This window comes from Mus caroli, unplaced genomic scaffold (genome assembly GCF_978045245.1).
Source record: "Mus caroli unplaced genomic scaffold, Mus_caroli_1 scaffold_4, whole genome shotgun sequence".
Taxonomy (NCBI): domain Eukaryota; kingdom Metazoa; phylum Chordata; class Mammalia; order Rodentia; family Muridae; genus Mus; species Mus caroli.
Window position 1 is genome coordinate 140,311,442 of NW_028227259.1, and position 19,955 is coordinate 140,331,396.

The 19,955-nt window shown below is 50.7% G+C and overlaps 1 protein-coding gene across 2 annotated transcripts in view; it reads left to right on the forward strand.

The window, feature by feature from the left end:
• The first annotated feature begins 17,316 nt into the window (after window positions 1-17,316).
• The window catches only part of Rasa4b (RAS p21 protein activator 4B), a 28,014-nt gene continuing 25,375 nt past the window's right edge, over window positions 17,317-19,955 (forward strand). For both annotated transcript variants that reach the window (XR_015047005.1, XM_085837297.1), the window contains exon 1: window positions 17,317-17,523. Coding sequence is in view for 1 of the 2 variants with exons in the window: in XM_085837297.1 (XP_085693423.1) it covers window positions 17,459-17,523 (65 nt within the window). In the remaining variant the exon portion in view is untranslated. The remainder of the gene's footprint in view (window positions 17,524-19,955) is intronic.

Genomic DNA, 19,955 nt, shown 5'->3' on the forward strand with positions numbered 1-19,955 from the left:
GCAACGAGATCTGGCGCCCTCTTCTGGAGTGTCTGAAGACAGCTACAGTGTACTTACATATAATAAATAAATCTTTTAAAAAAAAAAAAAAAGCCCAAGCCAAGCCAAAACAAAACCTAATGAAATAAAAATCACAAGGAGGAGGAGGAGGAAGAGGAGGAAGAGGAGAAGAAGAAGGAGGAGGAGGAGGAGGAAGAGAACATAGTACAGCTTGAAAACTGTGCCTGGTGCAACCCACACTTCCAGACAGAGAAACCCAGAGAGGGATGGGGGATGGGAGCAGGACACATATATGAAACTGTAGCTCTTAAAACTAGTATTGATTTTTCCCAAAGCAAAACAGATCCCAGCCTCTCACCTAGTCCAGGCCACACAGGACTTAACTATCATCAGCCCTGCTCCACACCACAGATGACCAAGACAAGACTGCCCTGGTGGTTTCCCAGATTGCCAAGGGTGGGGAAGCCTGGGACAGTGCAGTCAGCTGTTGGAAAGAGCCACCGTGGAGGCTTCCTGGAGCGAGGTGGCTTTGGTGATGGAGTAAGCCACCTGTGTCAGGTGGACGCTGGCAGCATGCCCAGACTAAAGCAGCAACAGGTTTCTGCCCAGCAGGCAGTTTAGGGACAACATGACCTGAGGGCAGGGTGGGTGCCAGCTGGTGCCACAAGGAGGACCTCACCCTGTGAGGCAGGAAGTCAGGCAAGGTATGGCTGGCCGGCCCTAAGCGGTTTACGATCCTGAACAGATAGATAAGGACCTCTGTAAAGGAAACTCTCAAAAGGCCAAATAGTAACTTGGCTGGGAGACAGGAAGGCTTAGAGAACAAACAGGATTCCAGCCTGGGCTCTCTATCCCACCCAGCCCTTCTCAGACAGAATCTCATGTAGCCCAGCACACCCAGGCTTGTCTCTCGCACACTGCGTAGCTGAAGATAACCTTGAATGGATTCTCCTGACGACCTAGCATTATCTTTTTTGTTTATTTATATTATTTTACATGTATTCATGTTTTACCTATATGTCTATGTGTGTATGTCTAATACCTTCAGAGATAAGAAGAGGGTATGGGGTCCCCTGAAACTGGAGTTATGAATGGTTGTGAGCCTTCATGTGGGTGCTGGGAGCCTAGCTGGGGTCCTCTGCAAGAACAGCCAGCACTCAAGCACTGAGGCAACTCCTTCAGCCTCCCTCTCCCTCTCCCTCTCCCTCTCCCTCTCCCTCTCCCTCTCCCTCTCCCTCTCCCTCTCCCTCTCCCTCTCCCTCTCCCTCTCCCTCTCCCTCTCCCTCTCCCTCTCCCTCTCCCTCTCCCTCCTCCCCCCCCTCTCTCCAGGCTCTCACTATTAGCCCTGGCTGGCCTATAACTTGCCCCTGCATTCTAAGTGCTAGCATTAATTAAAGGCTTGAACCAGCACACTCCTTTTTGCTATTATTCTTCCCTCCCTCCCTCCCTCCCTCCCTCCCTCCCTCCCTCCCTCCCTCCCTCCCTCCCCTCCCTTCCTCCCTCCCTTCCTTCCCTCTCTTTTTCTTTCTTTGTCTGGACAGGGTTTTCTCGATATAGCTCTGACTGTCCTGGAACTCACTTTGTAGACCAGGCTGGCCTTGAACTCAAAGATCTTCCTGCTTCTGCCTCTCAGATGCTGAGGTTAAAGGTGTGCCCCACCACCCCAGACTGCTGTGCATCTTCAGCCCCTTCACCGTCCTCTCACTCGGGGTGGTCCTGGGCAGCCCGCTTACTCATCCTAGACCTTTCCACCACCCACGGCTGCAGGTAAAAAGCTAAGGTTGAAACTGGTTGTGGCAACACACACACACACACACACACACACACACACACACACACTCATAATCCTAGGAATGGGAGGTAGCCCTGGGAGGTTCCAGGCCAGCTTCTGCTACACAGGGAGTTTGAGACCAGCTGGGTGACAGAGATCCTGTCTCCAAAACGGCAAGGGAAGGAGCACTAGGGAAGGGGACAAGTTGGCAGAGTGCTTGTCTGTCACACGTGGAGTCCTAGGGTCCATAAACAGCACTGCCTAATCCTGGAGTAGTGATGTGGACGCTTGTCTGTAATTTGAGGCCAGCCTGGACTACATGAGACCCTGTCTTAAAAACAATAATTAAAAAAAAAAAAAAAAAAAAAACAGAAGGGGAAGAAAAGGGCGAAGGTTGAATGAAGGGACCCTTAAAACCTCCTGCTTGGTAGATCTTAATCCACGCCCTGAGTGAGCAGGTGGTTGCCTGTCCTGAAGAGCAATTGAGAGTGTTTACAGAGAGGAGGGAAGTGGGTGGCCTAGGGCTAACTGGAACCCTTGAACCCCAAGAATGATAGGTGTACACAGTAGTCATGGGCCAGGGCCAGGACTTATCTGGATGGTGGAGGGACAAAACCCCCAGAGAGAGCCAGATGGATACCATGTCCACTTGTGTCATCTTGCTCTGGGCTGTCCCTAATCAGAAGCCAGACTCTTGGACACAGAGGGAGACAAAAATGCTATTTATTGTTTAATTTTTTTTTTTAGACAGAAAACATCTCATGTAGCCCAGGCTGTCTTCAAATGCCTCATGTAACTTGAACCTCTTTTTTTTTTTTTTAAGATTTATTTATTTTATGTATGTAAGTACACTGTGGCTGTCTTCAGACACACTAGAAGAGGGCATCAGATCCCATTACAGATGGTTGTGAGCCACCATGTGGTTGTTGAGAATTGAACTCAGGACCTCTGGAAGAGCAGTCAGTGCTCTTAAGTGCTGAGCCATCTCTCCTGCCCAACCTTGAATGTCTGGTCCCCCTGCCTCCACCTCTTAAGTGTTGAGATCACAGGGGTGTGACGCCACACCTGGTTAATACAGTGGTGAGGAGGGGACCCAGGCATCCTGCATGGTAGGCAAGCATCCCAGTCTGTGTTTGTTTCCATTTTCAGTTGTATTTTGTTATTTTTCATGAGTGCTAAGGTTGCAGGCACAAACCACCATGTTAGACTTTTTCAAAATTTTGCTTTTGAAGACAACCCTCTACCTCAGCTGGCTCCTGACACTGCTCCTGCTCCCCATCTTCTTCTTAGCTGCCCCATGTCAACCCGCTGGGCATAGATCTGCCCCCTCATTCACCCGCTCCCCCCTCCCCCCTATTCTGAGGTCCTCTGGTCCTCCCATCAAATCCTGGACAGGTCCAGACCATCTGTGTCCCTGACCAGACAGACTGCTTCCTACCACAGAGATGCCATCCCCTTCCTTGGGACCTTGCCTGGAGCTGAGTCCAGAGATGACCTCAGCCACATGAAGAGAGTCTAGTACAGTGTGGCTGGCAGTGTGTGTGTGTGTGTGTGTGTGTGATTGGAACCAAGGGCCTAATATATACCAGGCAAATATGTTATGCTTGAGACACACCCCCTGCCCCTCACTGGGGGATGCTAGGCAGGAGCTCTACTACTGAGCCACGCCCCCAGCCCTCCCTTTTTACTTTTTATTTCCTGCCTTGCTTTGAATTCACTCTAGAGGCCAGCTTGCTATCCTTCTGCTTCGGCCTCCTGAGTCTCCAGCTGGATGTTAACCCCACCCAGAGATGCTGATTTTAAATGGAGATGTCCAGTGATGTCCAAGGAACTATGGGTTCCTGACAGATCCTGATAATGGGTAGGTGGGAAGAGCCTGTCTTGTAGCAGTCTTCTGTTCCTGTCTGTTTTTCTGTCTGCGGGATTCCCCCCCCCCCATTTCTACATTATACTGTGTCATGTCCCTATTTTTAACCCTGACCATGGGAACTAAAGACACTTCCCAAGAGGACTCTCTCTGAGCCAGCTTGGACCTGGTTGTTCCAACACACTCAAATTCACATTAAAAAAAAAGCTGGTTTCTGTCTCACCGAGTCCAGCGTAAGCAGACAAAATGGGTGTTCGGTCAGCAAGATAACTCAGAAAGTAAAGGCTTTTACTGTTAGCCCCCAAGACCTGAGTGTAATCCTGAGACCTACATGGTGGGAGGGGAGAATTGACTCCCTCTGACCTCCACAGACATTCCATGGCATGTGTGCTCACGTGTGCATGCACACACATGCACACATGCATGCATATGCACAGGAATGCACACATGAATGCAAGCACATGCACACACAATGCACCCGCACGCACATACAAATGCAGTAAAAGCTTTATTAATTGATAATTGTTTTGTGTGCATCATGCACACGTGTAAATGTGTCTTTACCATGATGTGCATGTAGGAGTCAGAGGACACTTTGGAGAACAGTGGGTTCCACTTCCACCGTGTGGGTCTGGGGATTAAACCCAGGTCCCCAATCTTCATGGCTGCACCTTTACCCACCAAAAGATCTCCCTGGCTCCAGAAGTAACTTATAATCCATTTCCAACCAGTGGGCACAGAGAGGGTTTCTTCTGGCCCTGTCCATTACTCCAGACACCCAACTGGCTCTTTGTATTGGAGTCAAGTATGCTAATTACATACCTTGCAGAGCAGGAGGCTAGGCAGCCCTGTCCCACTGGCTCACACAGAGGTGTATCTATACCTTTTGACCCTTTTCTTACATTTTATTGATTTGGTGTATAATGGGCACATGTGTGGAAGGTCAGAGGACAACTCGTGGGAGTCAGTTCTCTCCTTCTACCATGTAGATCCCCGGAACAGAGCTGAGATCATTAGGCCTGGTGGTACGTGTCTTTACCTATGGGGCCAGCCCTTACTCCCTTTTTGGCACTGGATCTGAGGCTCTTCTAAGAATACTGGCTTCTAGCCAGGCGGTGGTGGCACACGCCTTTAATCCCAGCACTCGGGAGGCAGAGGCAGGTGGATTTCTGAGTTCGAGGCCAGCCTGGTCTACAGAGTGAGTTCCAGGACAGCCTAGGCTACACAGAGAAACCCTGTCTCGAAAAAAACAAAGAAATAAAAAATTTTAAAAAAGAATACTGGCTTCTTAAGGAGTCTGTGCGCTCCGGGACATGGGGAGTGGAGACTAGGAAAGGACAAGCACCGTGAGAAAGAGAAGGAGGAGGGCTTGCTTGTCCCACTGTTAGGGGGATCAGATTCTTCCTGCTCTGAACCCACAGAGTAAAGTCAGGGGGTTGTTTCCACCTTGGGCATGCAAAGTGGCAGGGAAGATATTCTGATAAAGAGGTCTCTCTAAACCTTGGCCACACTATTGTGGGTATCTCACAGGAAGCTTAGCCCAGGCTGAGGGGTGTTATCCTTGGGAATCCTGGTGATTTATAGGGCTGCAGGCACTTGGTGTGCCAGAAGCGATGATTTTCCTGCTAGGGGACGTTCAAGCTACTCAGAGTCACCTCTGAGGTCCCAAGGTCACCAGAACAGTGGCTCCTGGCTCTCTACAGCCCTCACTTTTGCACCGGTCTTTTATGGTCTCTGCACCCACCTCTTGCCCCTGATCGAATCTCCCATCCTTCTCAGCTCAAGTGTTGCCTTCTGTTGGTTGTCCATGGTCTGTCCACCCTCAGCTGCTTGTCCTCTGAGTCACAAGGACTTCTGCAGGATGGAGAGGCCATGGGCTCCCTGGGTATCTTTGGCAGAGTTGATCAAGGGAGGTAGCAGGAGCTTGAAGAGGATGCTTGGGCCACCCTTGTCAGCCAACCTTCATCATTTTAACCTAATGGGGAAGTCCAGCCAGACAGTGATGAGGGTCTGGCCCTGACCCTTGCTTCTGGCCTGGGACAGGATGGGGTAGTTCACACATGAGCCCTGAAGTTCCTGGGGCAATCCTATGACTAGTATTATTTTATGAATGAAGAAGAAGGGTCGGGTTGTGTACCTGAGAATGGGAAGCCCATGGCTGGGCAGGGACCAAGCAGGGGTGTGGTGGTGAGGGACCCACACTGAGCTAGGTAGTGAAACCCTGTCTCAAACAAAGTGTTGACGGCTGGAGAGATGGTTTAGGTTTAAGATTACATACTGCTCTTGCCGAGGATCTGGGTTCCGTCGGCACCAGCCATACTTGGTGGCTCGCAACCATTCGTAATGCCACTTTAAGGCGATCTGATGTCCTCTTTGGGCCTTTGCAGGCACCTGAATGCATGTGACCCACACAAGTATACACGCTGGGATAGATGAGTGAGAATCATCATAGGCCTCTCTGTTTGGAAGCTTGGTTCTCAGTGGAAATGCTTGGGGAGAGTTAAGAGGTGTGGCCTTGTTGGAGTGGGTGTGGCCTGGAGTAGGTGAGGGGTGGGCTTTGCAGGTTCAAAAATACACAGCAGGCCAGTGTCTCCCTCGTGACCAGTTGCTGTGGATCAGGATGTAAAGCTCTCAGCTACTACTCCACTCCATGCCTCCGACGGCAAAGGACTAACTGTAAGCAAGTCCCCAATTAGATTCTTTCTTTTATAAGAGCTGCCTTGGTCATGGTGACTCTTCACAGCAATAGAACAGTTACTAAGACACCTGCACATAATTTAAAAAATAAATTAAATTCAAAAGAAGAAAGAGAGTTGATTCTGAACATAATGGCCTAGGCCTTTAAAAATCCCAGAATTTGAGAGACAGAGGCAAGTAGCTCTCTGTGAGTTCAAAGTTGGACTGGTTTACACAGAAAGATCCAAGCCAGCCAGGGCTCTATAGTGAGGCCCTGCATTAAATATAGAAAGCTGAGGTGATGGGAGAGGGAGAAGGCAGAAGGAGGAAGGAAAAGGAGAAACAGGAGGGAGAAGGGAAAGAGAGGAGAAGGGAGGAGGGAAGAGGAGGACTGAGCTACCTCCAGGGTGCTGGGTCCCTACTGGTGTCAAGAGTATATGACAGTGGATGGGAGCCTAGAGGGGTCTGCATTTGGATTTCCAAATCAAACTGGAAGAGCCACGGTGTGATGGGGAGAGGGGCTGGTTGCCCGTGGAGGTCAGGACTGAAGGGGCCCTTGGTGGGAGGCTAAGATATTGGCTTTCACACCTTCCTAGGAAAATCCACTGCCTGCAAGGTTGATCCCCAGCCTTGGATGGTCTTGTTACTTCCCGCAACTCCACCCCCACCCCCTTCCATAGTGGAAGAATTAGACAGGGCGTCACCATCCTCTTTCTAAAAGGTTCAGGACATTAATGAGGACAAAACACGTAACACCACTCAGGGATTTGGGTTCTGGGAAGAGAGGAACCCAAATCCGGGCTGCATGCCAAGGGTGGGGCGGGGACAGCGCTCCCCCCCCCCCCCCCCGCACTTAGCCTGTGTCCTCTGGGTCCCAGGGCAGTTTCCGAGAAAGTTAAAGGGACGGAATGGAGTGTTCAATGAGAGAGAAGAGTCCTTTCATTTTCTCTAGGCACCTGCACAGCAGGGGCTGTTAGGGAAAGTGTCCTAGGCAGGGGTTGGCTCAGGACGGCTTCCGTATCTGCAGCTCACCTGCCTTGGAGTTAAGGCTCAGCAGCCAAGGTGAATGGAGAAGCTGGCTGAGAACCCGCCTAGAGCCTCAGTCGATCCACAGTTCTAAAACATTCTAAGAGGTTAGTTTTTGTCAAATTGACACAAACCTAGGCATGTCTGGGGGGAGAGACCACCAATTGAGGAGCCACCTCCATCGGATTGGCCTGCAGGGATTTTCTTACTTAATGACTGATGTGGGCGTGGCCAGACCACTGTGGGCGATGCCGTGCTGGAGCAGCTGGCCGTGCTGGAGCAGCTGGCCGTGGGGTATGTAAGAAAGACAGCCAGAGCAAGCAAGCCAGTAATGAGCACTCTCCATAGTGTCTTTTTCATCAGTGCCTGCCTCCAGGTTCCTGTCTTGAGTTCCTGCCTCCAAATTCCCTGACAATGGACCGAATGGACTGAAACCTGCAAGTCAAATAAGCCCCCACCCCTCCACTCTTTGGTCATGGTATTTATCACAGCAGCAGGACAAGCAAACTAGAACACAACACTGTCCTAGGCTCAATCAGAGAGGGATACCTTGTACCCATACCTCTGGACTCACCCCCTATCATGGAACAATTGTCTCTAGACTCATCTTTACTGTCCCAATTTCTGTGAGTGCCCAAAGCCCTGGCATTCTCCTCAAACCGTGTGCATGCTTACCAGTGTGGCCTGCACGGAAGGTCTACAGTTGCTGGGGAGGGTGGCCAGGCCACTGAGCCACGCCCCAGCCCCTCCCTGAGGGATTCTAGGTAGGAGCTCTACTGTTGAATGTATAGCCCAGCCTTCATTTTCTCTTTATTTTGAGACAAGTTCTTACTTAGCTGCCCAGACTAATCTTGAACTCACTCCCTAGTCCAAGCAGTCCTTGAGCTGATTATGCTTCCTTCTCTTTCTGACTTGAAGCTCAGAGAGGCTGAGTAACTTACCCAGAGTCACACAGCAAGCATGGTGGCCAGCTTTAATGCCTCGGCACAGTCTATGGTCATCTGGGAAGAACATCTCAGTGAGGAATTGTCTACAATGGGTTGGCCTGTAGGCATGCCTATGGGGGGAAAGTCTTATGTTGACTGGTGTGGGAAGATTCAGCCACCAGCAGCATCATTCAGTGGGTCCTTCATGGTGTAAGAGGAAAGAGAGCAAGCATATGGCAGCCGTTCATTTCCTTCTCCCTTGTCGATAGCTATGAGGTGACTGCCCACCTCCAGTTCCTGTCCCGAGTCTTCCCTGCCTCTGTGGGCTGTAACCTATGAGTCGGAGATATCCCGTGGCTGTTTTTTTTTTTTTTTTCAGGGTCCTTTATCATACAACATTATCAAGACAAGAACAATAGGTAATTTAACTTTTTTGGTAACAGAATCAGGATTTGAACTAAGTCTATACCCGACCCTACATTCTTCACTGTGAACCTGTTTTAAGAGTGTTAATGCAGGCTGTCTAAATGAGGTAGTTTGTGTCCAGATCACTGGGGCAGGCAGCACTGGGGGATGTGCTGAGTCTGGCATGAATAACTCAGCCTGCCCCTCCTGGCTGCTCACAGCTGGGAAGCCCAGATTGCTTGGCCATCACTTAGTCTAGAGCCTTCTGTGGTTCCCTATGCGGCTCCTAAGCCACGCATGCACAGGCTCTGATCTGGCTCCCGCAGACCTTTGGATAGGGTTATCCTTCTACCAACAGTGTCTGATTCACAGTTTCCTCTCCACCACCACCTTCTATCCACCGTGCTGGCTGATCTTATGTCAACGTGACACAAACTAGAGTTATGTGAAAGAGGGGACCCTCTGTTGAGGAAATACCTCCATGAGATCCAGCTCTAAGGCGTTTTCTTAATTAGTAGTGATCAAGGAGGGAGGGCCCAGCCTATTGTGTGTGAGGCCATCCCTGGGCTGGTGGTCCTGGGTTCTATAGGAAAGCAGGCTGAGCAAGCCATGAGGAGAAAGCCAATAAGCAGCTCCCCTCCATGGCCTCTACATCAGCTCCTGCCTCCAGGTTCCTGCCCTGCTTGAGTTCCTGTCCTGACTTCCTTTGGTGATGAACAGCAATGTGGAAGTATAAGCCAAATAGACCCTTTCTTCCCCAACTTGCTTTTGATCATTGTGTTTCATCACAGCAGTAGAAACCCTATATCTTTCCTTCTAGGACTTTCCTTCTCCTTTTGATGTCTCCAGTCCCATTTATGGGGGTCTGCCTCCTCCTCAATGGCTGCCAGTGACATCTCCTGGCCACTGTAGGAAGAAAGGGAAAAGTCAGGGGTAGGTGATCTCCCCTCTGCATAGAAGATACCCAGACCCTTGCTATCTTGGCTCCTTGCAATGGTGGGAATGCAACACTCCCCACAGTCCCCAGCGTTTGGATGCGGGCTCCCCACTTGAGTACCTTACCCAGAGTCACACAGCAAGCGTTCTGTGGGTGGGAAGTTTAGGAGTGTGGCCTTGCTGGAGGAAGGTACATCACTGAGGGGCTGGTTTTGAGAACTTAAAGTCTTAAACCATTTCGAGTTCACGCTCTCTGCCTCCTGCTTGTAGTTTGAGATGTAAGCTCTCCACAACTGCTTTAGCCACCATGTCAGCCACCTGCTCGCCCTCGCCCTCCCTGCTGCTGAGACATTCCTTTGTTTGTTCTAGAACGAACTTCTTTGGAATTCCAACCTAGACCGAAGCCTGGAGGCTCTCCAGGAATCTTCCACACCCCCAGCACCATATGGGACTGCTGAGACACCCAGCCCCTTGGACTGAACAACTACCAGATTCTCAGCCTTTCTCTTGTGAGCCAGCCATGTAGGGGCTGCTCAGACCACAGCCGGGAAGCCACTCCCATTAATCCCATATATATGTTTTCATTCTGTCAGTTCTGTGTCTTTAGAGAACACTAACACACTCACCCAGTACTGTACTCTCGGTTTCAACTGTAAGGCTCTGCTTCAACCCCCAGTACTGTGTGAAACTGGGTTCTGCACACAGTAATCCTAGCAGTCTGGAGGTGGAGGCAGGAGAATCAAAGAGTTCAAGGTCATTCTCATCTCTGTAGTAAGTGCTGGACCAGCCTGGCCAATTAATTTAATTTTATTTCAAGTTAAAACACAAAAAGCAAGCCATGCGTTTTGGCACACACCATTGATCTCAGCATTAGGGAAGGAGAGGCTGGCAGATCTCTATGGGTTCGAGGTCAGCCTGGTCTACATAGCGAGGTCCAGACCAGCCAGAGCTATACAGTGAGACCCTGTCTCGAAAGCAAAACAACAAAACCAAACAAAACTCAAGCCAAGGAAACAAAAAGAACAATCTCCGATGGCTGAAAAGTGAAAATTCATCACCTCCGATTAAGGAAATGAAACGAAATGAGACGTTGAAATATTTCCTGAGTGTGGCATCCTGTCAGGTTTATCCTGTTGTTAAATTTAGCATTGCAAAATGCCTCAGGGAGCAAGAAAACAACTTGGAAGTCACAAAACAATTTTTTCTCACTTTGGAATAAGCTCCAAGATTCCCAGGAACGCATAAACCGTGTGAAGAAAGCCAGGCCAGCCACCAAACAAGGCACGCAGCCACAGAAGCTAAGGAAGAAAGCTGGGTGTGGTGGCCCAGCCTGCAACCCCAGCACTCCAGAACAGCATCAGAAAGATTGGCCCATAGAGCTTAGAGGCTAGCCTGCTCTATGTTATGAATTCCAGGCCTGTGGTGAGAACACAGGGAGACCCTGCCTTAAAATAAGGCTTCCTACCAAGCCTGGATCTAAAGTGAAACCCTGAGATGGATGAGAGAAGGGGTGTCACATGACCTCCAGATGCTCCATGAGGGCCCACGTGCCTCCCCCCACCCCAATAAACAGAGAGTGAATTTTACACTCTATGATTCTGTTAATTATCTTAGCCATTAGTACGGGATCACACATTGTAGCCCAAGAAATCTCTAAAACATTGTAATATTGCTAAACTGAAACCCTAGCTTTATCAAATAAACCCCTTTCCCTACCCAATGCTTCGGCAGACCAAGTTCCACTTCTTGTTTTCTATCAATTTAACTTTGAAAGTGGAATTATGGGAATGTGCTGATGTATGTGTTCCTGTGCCTATAATCCCAGCTATCAGGAGGCTGAGGCAAGAGGATCAAGAGTTCAAGGCCAGCCTGGGCTACAGGAAATGAGGGAAAGAGAGAGGGAGGAAAAAAAGGGATGGATGGGGAGAAGGCAACAGACATAGATGGAAAAGAGGGAAGAGAGACAAACGGTGTGTTTAGCTCATGAGTCTGAGGTCACAGGTTGTGTCCGTGAGAGATCTCCCCAGTGGTAGCGAGCGTCGTGATAGGATGGGGCGAAGGGTGCAGAGAGAGTTTGCTTTCACAGTGTAGCCATGAATCTATGAATGGATTAGACTGTTCATTCCACAAGAGCCCCGGGCACCCAATCGGCTACCACAGGTCCGAACTCTCAACACCATTAGTATAGGGCTTAAAGCAACTACTTATTTATCTATGTAGGGTCTAGGCAGGGGCTCTATCACGGAGCCACACTGTCACATAACCGCCTTTTCATTTTTTATGTTGAGATGAGGTGTTATCCAGAGTGGCTTTAATCTTGTTCTTTAGCCCAGACTGGGGATGTGTGGGCATGCATGCAAGAGTGTAAGAGTGTGTGTGTGTGTGTGTGTGTGTGTGTTTGTGTATGTGTGTGAAAGAGAGAGAGAGAGAGAGAGAGAGAGAGAGAGAGAGAGAGGGAGGGAGGGAGGGAGGGAGGGAGGGAGAGAGGGAGGGAGAGGGAGAGGGGGAGAGGAGGAGGGCACATGGTGTACGTTCCCATGGAAGCAGGTTAATGTCTGAGTCTTCCTTGATTACTCTCATCTAATAAGCTGTGTTGGGTGACAGACTTCCCTACCATGTGGTCAGAGGAGGCCATCTGTGCAGAGAGAGGAGTAAGCCTGGAGCCTGGTGCTCCCTAGGTGTCTTAGGGTTTTACTGCTCTGAACAGACACCATGACTACAGCAGTTCTTATAAGGACAACATTTAAATTGGGGTTGGCTTACAGATCAGGGATTCAGTCCAGTATCATTGAAGTAGGAACATGGCAGCATCCAGGCAGGTATGGTACAGGCAGAGCTAAGAGTTCTACATCTTGCCGGGCAGTGGTGGCACATGCCTTTAATCCCAGCACTTGGGAGGCAGAGGCAGGTGGATTTCTGAGTTCAAGGCCAGCCTGGTCTACAGAGTGAGTTCTAGGACAGCCAGGGCTACACAGAGAAATCCTGTCTCGAAAAACCAAGGGGGGGCGGGGAGGGAAAAAGAAAAAGGAGAGTTCTCCATCTTCACCTGAAGGCAGCCAGTGGAAGACTGACTTCCAAGCAGCTAGGATGAGGGTCTTGTGCCCACGCCCCCCAGTGACACATCTACTCCAACAAGGCCACATCTTCTAAGAGTGCCACTCCCTGGGCCAAGCATATACAAACCACTACACTAGGTTTATTCCCATTGAGTCAGGGTCCCTCACTGGAGAGCTTACCAAGGTGGCTAGTCTTGCTAGTTTGCTTGTTTTGGGGGGTTCCAATCTCTACTTTCTGAGCGCTAGGATTACAGGTGTTCTGCCACGCCCAGTCAGCAGAATGACAGGCGGGTTGCCATGCCAACCATCACAATGACAGGCATGCTGCCATGACCAATGGGCACATACACGGGTTTTGAGGATCCAAACTCCGAGCTTCACACTTATATGGCAAGAGTTGTAAGCACTGAGCCATCTCCTCAGCCCTCTGGCCTCAGCATCCTGAGTAGCTAGGATGACGGTCCTGAGCTGCCATATTGTTTAGAAGTTGGTGATGCCAACAGTTAAAACTTGGGGACACGTACAGATCATAGCCCTTTCCCAGCATGCATGCCTCCCCGTTCTTCCAGACCTGGGTGAAATGTCACTCCTTATTTGAAAGTTCCCTGGTCTGGGCGCCTTCCTCTACATTCCTCGTTCATTTCTCCAACATTGCTCTCTCTTATTTACATCCACCCTCCAGGTGAGCTTTGAGCAGCAGGAACTTTGGCTTTGGTGGGCTACATTGGGTAAAGAAGGTCTCTGCCAGGCTAGGTACTATGGCTGGCTTGACATAGATCCCCTAAGGACCAGCTCCTGGTTGGCCAATCCAAGTACTTAATGAACAGGGGCTGGGCCTAGAGAATGAAACAGGAGAACCCGATGTTCAGAGACAACCTGGGCTAACAAAGCCCAATCAAGACTATTGTAGATGACTTAGCAAGACCTTGTCTTAGAACAAAAAGGGCAGATGCAGCAGCTCAGTGGCAGAGTACCTGCCTAGTGTCCCCTTGAGGGGCTGGGGGCGTGGCTTAGTGGTAGAGCCCCTGCCTAGAATCCCCGAGGGAGGGGCTGGGGGCATGGCTCAGTGGTAGAGCCCCTGCCAGGAATCCCCCAGGGAGGGGCTGGGGGTGTGGCTCAGTGGTAGAGCCCCTGCCAGGAATCCCCCAGGGAGGGGCTGGGGGTGTGGCTCAGTGGTAGAGTGTTTTTGTAGTGTGTGAGGCCCTGGGTTCTAACCCCAATATTGCTAAGTAAGTAAATAGCCAAAAGATGGAGTGGATAGATGGTTGGATGGATGGATGGATGGATGGATGGATGGATGGATGGATGGATGGAAGAGGAAGATCAGAAGTGAGTAGTTAGGCTGAGTGACAAAGGAGTCCTCTCTGTAGCCTACTACTGACATAGGAAGTAGACTGAGCACCCAAGGGCCAAAGCTCAGCTCTCCTCCAGGATTCACTCTGGGATCCATTCCTCCCAGAGAGATCAGTTTCAAGAAGCTTGCTGAGAGACTGCCCTGCACCCGACCCACCCCAGATTCTGGGTCGACAGTGCTGTTCTGAGATGGTTACATCCCACCCTATGGGTACTGGGAACCAAACCCAGTCCTCTGTAAGAGCAAAAGTGCTCTTAACTGCTGAGCCATCTCAGCCCTGACCTCGAGTGTTTGACATGCAGTGTAGAGATACACAAGTTTCTTCAAGGAGAGCCTGTGAGATGGCCCAGTGGGGAAAGGTGCCAGCAAGCCTAATGAGCTCACTCCTCAGGACTCCACAGGGTGGGAAGAGAAATGACTCCCAAGAGCTGCCATTTAACTTCTATACATGTGTAATGCCACACACATGCACATGCGTACAAAATGGATAACCATAATAAAAATTGAACTTTATTTTATTTAAATTTTTTCACTGGATGCTGTAGCCTGTCAGGGAACTCCCTGCCTTTCCAGGGGCCTGCTGCCTTCTCCACCCCGCACCAGTCTGACCACTGTCCCTGGCTTTCATACCCCATGAGGGACGCAGAATGTAGCAGCATCTTGTTCAGCATGGTGAGGAAGGGTCTGTTGTCAGTGTTCACAGTGATGTACCTGCACCACGCTGCTCCTGGCTGTGATCTAGATTTTACTTTTCTGTTCTTTCTGGGCCTGGAATCCGCGCTACCAAACGCTTGGCCAGTGGCTGCATCCCTGCCCTCTTGCTGGTCTATTGTAGGCAAGTTCCCCGCCACTGAGCCACACTCTTGGCCCTTTTCTTCCTTTTTATTTTGACAGTATCTCCCTATGCTGCTCAGGTTGGCCTTGAACTTACAATCCTCCTTTTAAGGAGGTGGAATTAAAGGCCTATCTCACCTTTTCCTAACCCCCACCCTTGGCTTAGCCTAGCTTTTTGCAGCATTTTATTCTCCCGCTCACCCCCCCCCCATCTTCCTCCCCTCCCTCTTCCCACCTACCTAACTGTGAGTTTTTATGCATCCCCATGGGATGCTGATTAGATTCCTGTTTTGCTAATAATACAGGAAACACTCGTTTTGCCTATTTAAAACCAGGTATGGTGGTACACACATGTAATTCTGACCACTTGGAAAGTAAAGGGGGACCATAAGTTGTTCAAAGCTTGCCTGCCTTGAGTTCCAGGACAGGACAGGCTACACACAGAGACCCTCTTCCCCAGACAAGCCATCAGTGGACAGGAAGGTCACGAACTGCTCCACCAAGTCACTTCTCAGTGATCTTATAATCTTTTTTTTTTTTAAGATCTATTTATTATATGTAAGTCCAATGTAGCTGTCTTCAGACAGACACACCACAAGAGGGCATCAGATCTCATTATGGATGGTTGTGAGCCATCATGTGGTTGCTGGGATTTGAACTCATGACCTTTAGAAGAGTAGTTGGTGCTCTTAACCACTGAGCCATCTCTCCAGCCCGATCTTATAGTCTTTAAGTGACATACAAACAATAATTCCTTGGGGGTACTTTTGGCTATTTTATTTCAGTAGAGAGTGAGATAGATCCCCATCAGAGATTAACAAAGCTTGCTGTTTTTGCCAAGGACCAAGAGTTTGGTTCTAAGCACCTACAGTAGGTGGCTCCAATTTCAGGGGGAATCTGATACCCTCTTCTGGCCTCCAGAGGTACTGCATATGTGCACATACCATAATAAAATCTGGTGGAGTGGTGCTGATGACGCACCCCTTAAATCCCAGCACTTGGAGAGGCAGAGGCGGGGGGATCTCTGTGAGTTTTAAGCCAGCTTGGTTTATAGAGTTCCAGGACAGTCAGGGTTACTCAAAGTAATCCTGTGTCAAAAAAAAAAAATCTGTATGTATGTCTGTATCCCCAATGAAATCTTATTTTGGGGTAAAGAAGAATAAAATGATGTCACTCGTGGCAGAATTCTTGACCAGGACACTCAAGGACCTAGGTTTGGTCACCAGTATGGGCAGCGATGGCGGGCTGGAATGCAGATCTAGGGCTAGGTAAGTATGGTTCTATTGCTAAACTGCTTTGCAAGCAGAAGAATCGTTCGTTCCCAGGACTAATGGATAGCTAGGCACGGTGCTGCACCCTTGTTTTGTTTTTTGGGTTTTTTTGTTTTGTTTTGTTTTGTTTTTTTTTGGTTTTTCGAGACAGGGTTTCTCTGTATAGCCCTGGCTGTCCTGGAACTCACTCTGTAGACCAGGCTGGCCTCGAACTCAGAAATCCGCCTGCCTCCTGTAAAGAACTCCAGAAGTGGGCAAGACGGAGAAAGGTGGATCCTGGCGTCTCACTGGCCAGCCAGTCTAGACTACTGGGGAGGTTTCAAGCCAATGAGAGACCTTGTGTCTTACAAGGTGGGAAGGGGAGATGGGTCGATAGATAAAGACTCCTGCCCAAGCCTGATAATCTGCGTTTGATCCCTGGGACCCATTTGGTGAAAGTAAAGAAAAGATTCTTGCGGGTGTCCTCTGACTTCCACTTGGGACCGCCGCACGTAAGCCACACCCTAATCAATCAGCCAATAAAAACCAAAAAATTTAAAAAGGTAGCCAGAGCCTGGAGGTGGTGGTGCAGGCTTTTAATCCCAACACTTGGGAGGCAGAGACAAGTGAATCTTTGGATTCGAGCCCAGCCTGGTCTGTAGAGATAGTTCTAGGACAGCTAGGGCTACACAGAGAAACCCAGTCTCAAAAATAAATAAACAAATAAATAAATGGTGGACGGATCTTGAAGAATGAAATCGGAGGGTGATCTCTGGCCTCTACACCTGAACACACACGAAACCACCATACAAACACGCCCCAAACAATCCTGTTTTCCAGATTTGATGTCCTCAAACTTTCCCAACTGCCTGAGTCTTCACATCTTTCCAGGCCTGTCACAGACAAGTTACTCCCAGCGTGCGTCCATTAATGGATTTGCAGCTATGCTGCACGCCCAGGTCCCTCCGTGAGCCTCGGCTCGCTCTCTGGGAATCGCGAGCCCCACGAGGGATCCTGGTTGTGGAAGAATCTCCGGGTGCCAGCAGCTACACTTCGGGGCAGGCCCCGCCCTCCCTCCCTCCAGGTGGCCAATGAGGGACGCAAGCCGCATAGGCCGCGCCCATTCTGGGCAGCCAGGATGCTGATTGGTCCTTTCACGCAGTGTCTCCCCGCCCTCGCAGGAGGGGCGGGGAGGGGTGAATGGAGTAGCGGAGATCCCTCAGCCCCAGCGCTCCCCTCTCTGGCCTCCGCACCCGCCTGCCTGCAGCGCCACTCGCACTGTTCCCCCTCCTTACCCCGAGAGGGGACCCATGCGTCCGAACCCCTCCCCGCTAGGCCTCCACGTCGCCGACCCGCAATGGCCAAGCGCAGTTCACTGTCCATCCGAATCGTAGAAGGGAAAAATCTGCCCGCCAAAGACATGTGAGTAGTGGGTAGGGGTGATGGCCACCCCAACTTTGATGGGATCCCCTTTTATATACTTGACCTTTGCGGGGGGTCCTTAGGGCTTCCCCACAAGGAGAGCAGCGGAGAGGGTGTGGCGTGTACAGCCACGGAGGGAGACTGGCTAGGAAAATGGGGACAGCGAGATTTGCTGTGGATGCCTGACAGGGTGGAGGGGCAAGCTAGAGGCGGAGGGCTAGAGACAAGGAAGGGGCTTCTCCACCTGGGAACAGCAGGAAGCCGGGGCTCATAGGGGGCAGGAGTTTTAAAAGACTGAAACTGGCACTGGGGTGGCATCGTAAGAACTGCCCAGGGTGTGGCTGAAAGGGGCAGAGTGCCCCCCCCCCTCTCTGTAGTTTGGGAGTCCATAACAACCCCAAGAGTTGTCCGCTGGACTTGTTCGCTATTCGCTATTCATTTGGGCAAGGCATGCAGGTGTGAAAAGTGGGGATGGGGGTGTAGGTCAGGGGGACAGGAGGGATGCATAGAGGCAGGATTTATCTCCCTTGACTTTGCCGGGCCTCTCCCTTTAATCGCTCCCTGCAAGGCATTTCTCCTCGGACCACTTTACAGATTAGAAAACCGATGCCGACAGACACGAAATGTTAGCTGGTGGTGTCAAAGCAAGGTCGTGAATCTAGGGCTCCTAAAATGCATTACCATCCTTAATAAAGTTTCCTCTAATCCATCGCCAGATTTGGGGAGCTTTCAGACACCCCTTTGTCACACTGTTTTTAGTGAGTTCCCGAGGTCAACTGCGTGACTCCTAGAACGTGTCTCGTGGCTTTCTTATGTCCTCATTTGCAAAGATTCAGTTTCCCTTTCTGGACCCAAGTGCTTGAAATCCTAGTGTCGGGGAGAAGCGACGATCATAAAACCGAAGAAAGGGCGGGGCAGAGACCTAGGGTTCAAAGTTCGCTCCGGGTCCCGGTGGGTTTCCTGGCTACAGAGAACTGAGAAGTAGGGGAGGTGTGTGTGTGTGTGTGTGTGTGTGTGTGTGTGTGTGTTCATCTCTCCGACGGACAGGCGGGCTCTCCCAGCACTCTCAGCGCCAGGAGTGGTTCCAGTTCAAGGCCCCCTGGGCCTGAAGAGGCCAGCTCAGCAGTTGCCATGGCAATGGGGAGGGAGGAGGGTGGGCTGACTTAAGGTGGGTTTCTGTGCATAAAGGGAGGAGGGGCTCCAGTGGAAATTAGGTCTCTAGGGTGGAGGCTGGATGAGCCTCAACGGGATCTCAGGCCCCAGCTCTCCAGGCCTTCTCAGTCCCCTACACCCTCCGGCAAGCCCTTAGGCCCCCCTTCCTTCCCTGGGCATTGGTAAACCAGGTCATCTTGGCTTCCTCTGGCTGGTGTCTGCTGGGAGGAGCAGCCCCTTCCGTCTGTCACCTCCTCCCCATCCCTGCCAGCAGCTGGCTCTGGCGTCAACCTCCAGAAGCTCTTGGGCTGTGCCTACCTGGGCCTCACCCGTGGCTCTGGGACTCTGAGAAGAGGTCTCCATGCCCAGGGAAGGGGCCACCCAGGGCCCTGGGTCCTGATTCTGGAATCTCTTCCCTGGCCCTGCTTCTCAGCCTGCCCTACTCGCCCCTTCTTACATCCCTAATCACCATCCATGTGCTTGCACCTGGTAGCCGGCTGAGGGCACGCAGTTTCGAACTGAAAGTCACCTCTTGAGCCATCTCATAACCGCCAATCCCCACATTTGGCCTTCTCTCTTGACAAAACCTGCTTTTAAATATTAGAGACCCTCTGACATTCCTTTTAGACACGCCCCCCCCCAAACTCCTATTCATCCTACAGGGCCTTTCTCACATTTCCTATCTGATGCTATTCCTAGTGCCTTTGGGAAGAACTCTGAGGTTCTGTCCTTGCCCTTGGACATTTTGGTCACCTAGAAGCCTCCGGAGGTTGCCAGCCCCTGACAAGTGTGAGCACAGGAACTGTGACTCATTCATTGTCTTAGTATTCCCTGCACCATCGGGATGCATACCTCACCAGGCATCCCAGGCTGGTCTCAAACTCTTCATCCTCCTGCCCTTCCTTCCTAAGGTATATGACACATGAGCGTGCCACCCACCACACTTGTAGACCCCTTTGTATTTAGTCTTCTGTAGCTGCCATTGCGAGCAGTGTTCTGATACTACCTCTCTCTGCCCACTCATCCTTCCATTCCTGGGTACCCAAGTCAGCTGGGTAAAAGCTGAGTCCCACGGTGACTAGTGCCCCACTGGCTCCTTCAACCTGTCTGTGGCCCTGGGGACAAGCCTAGGGCTATTTCGGGGTTTGCCCTCTCCTTCCTCTTCCAGTCTAGAAACAGCCAAGGCCCTAAATATAGAGAGGCCTACAAGTCGCCAGACCGGGCCAGTGGCCACTGGCTTGAGGAAGGAATGAATGGTGGAAGACGAGGCGCACTTCCAC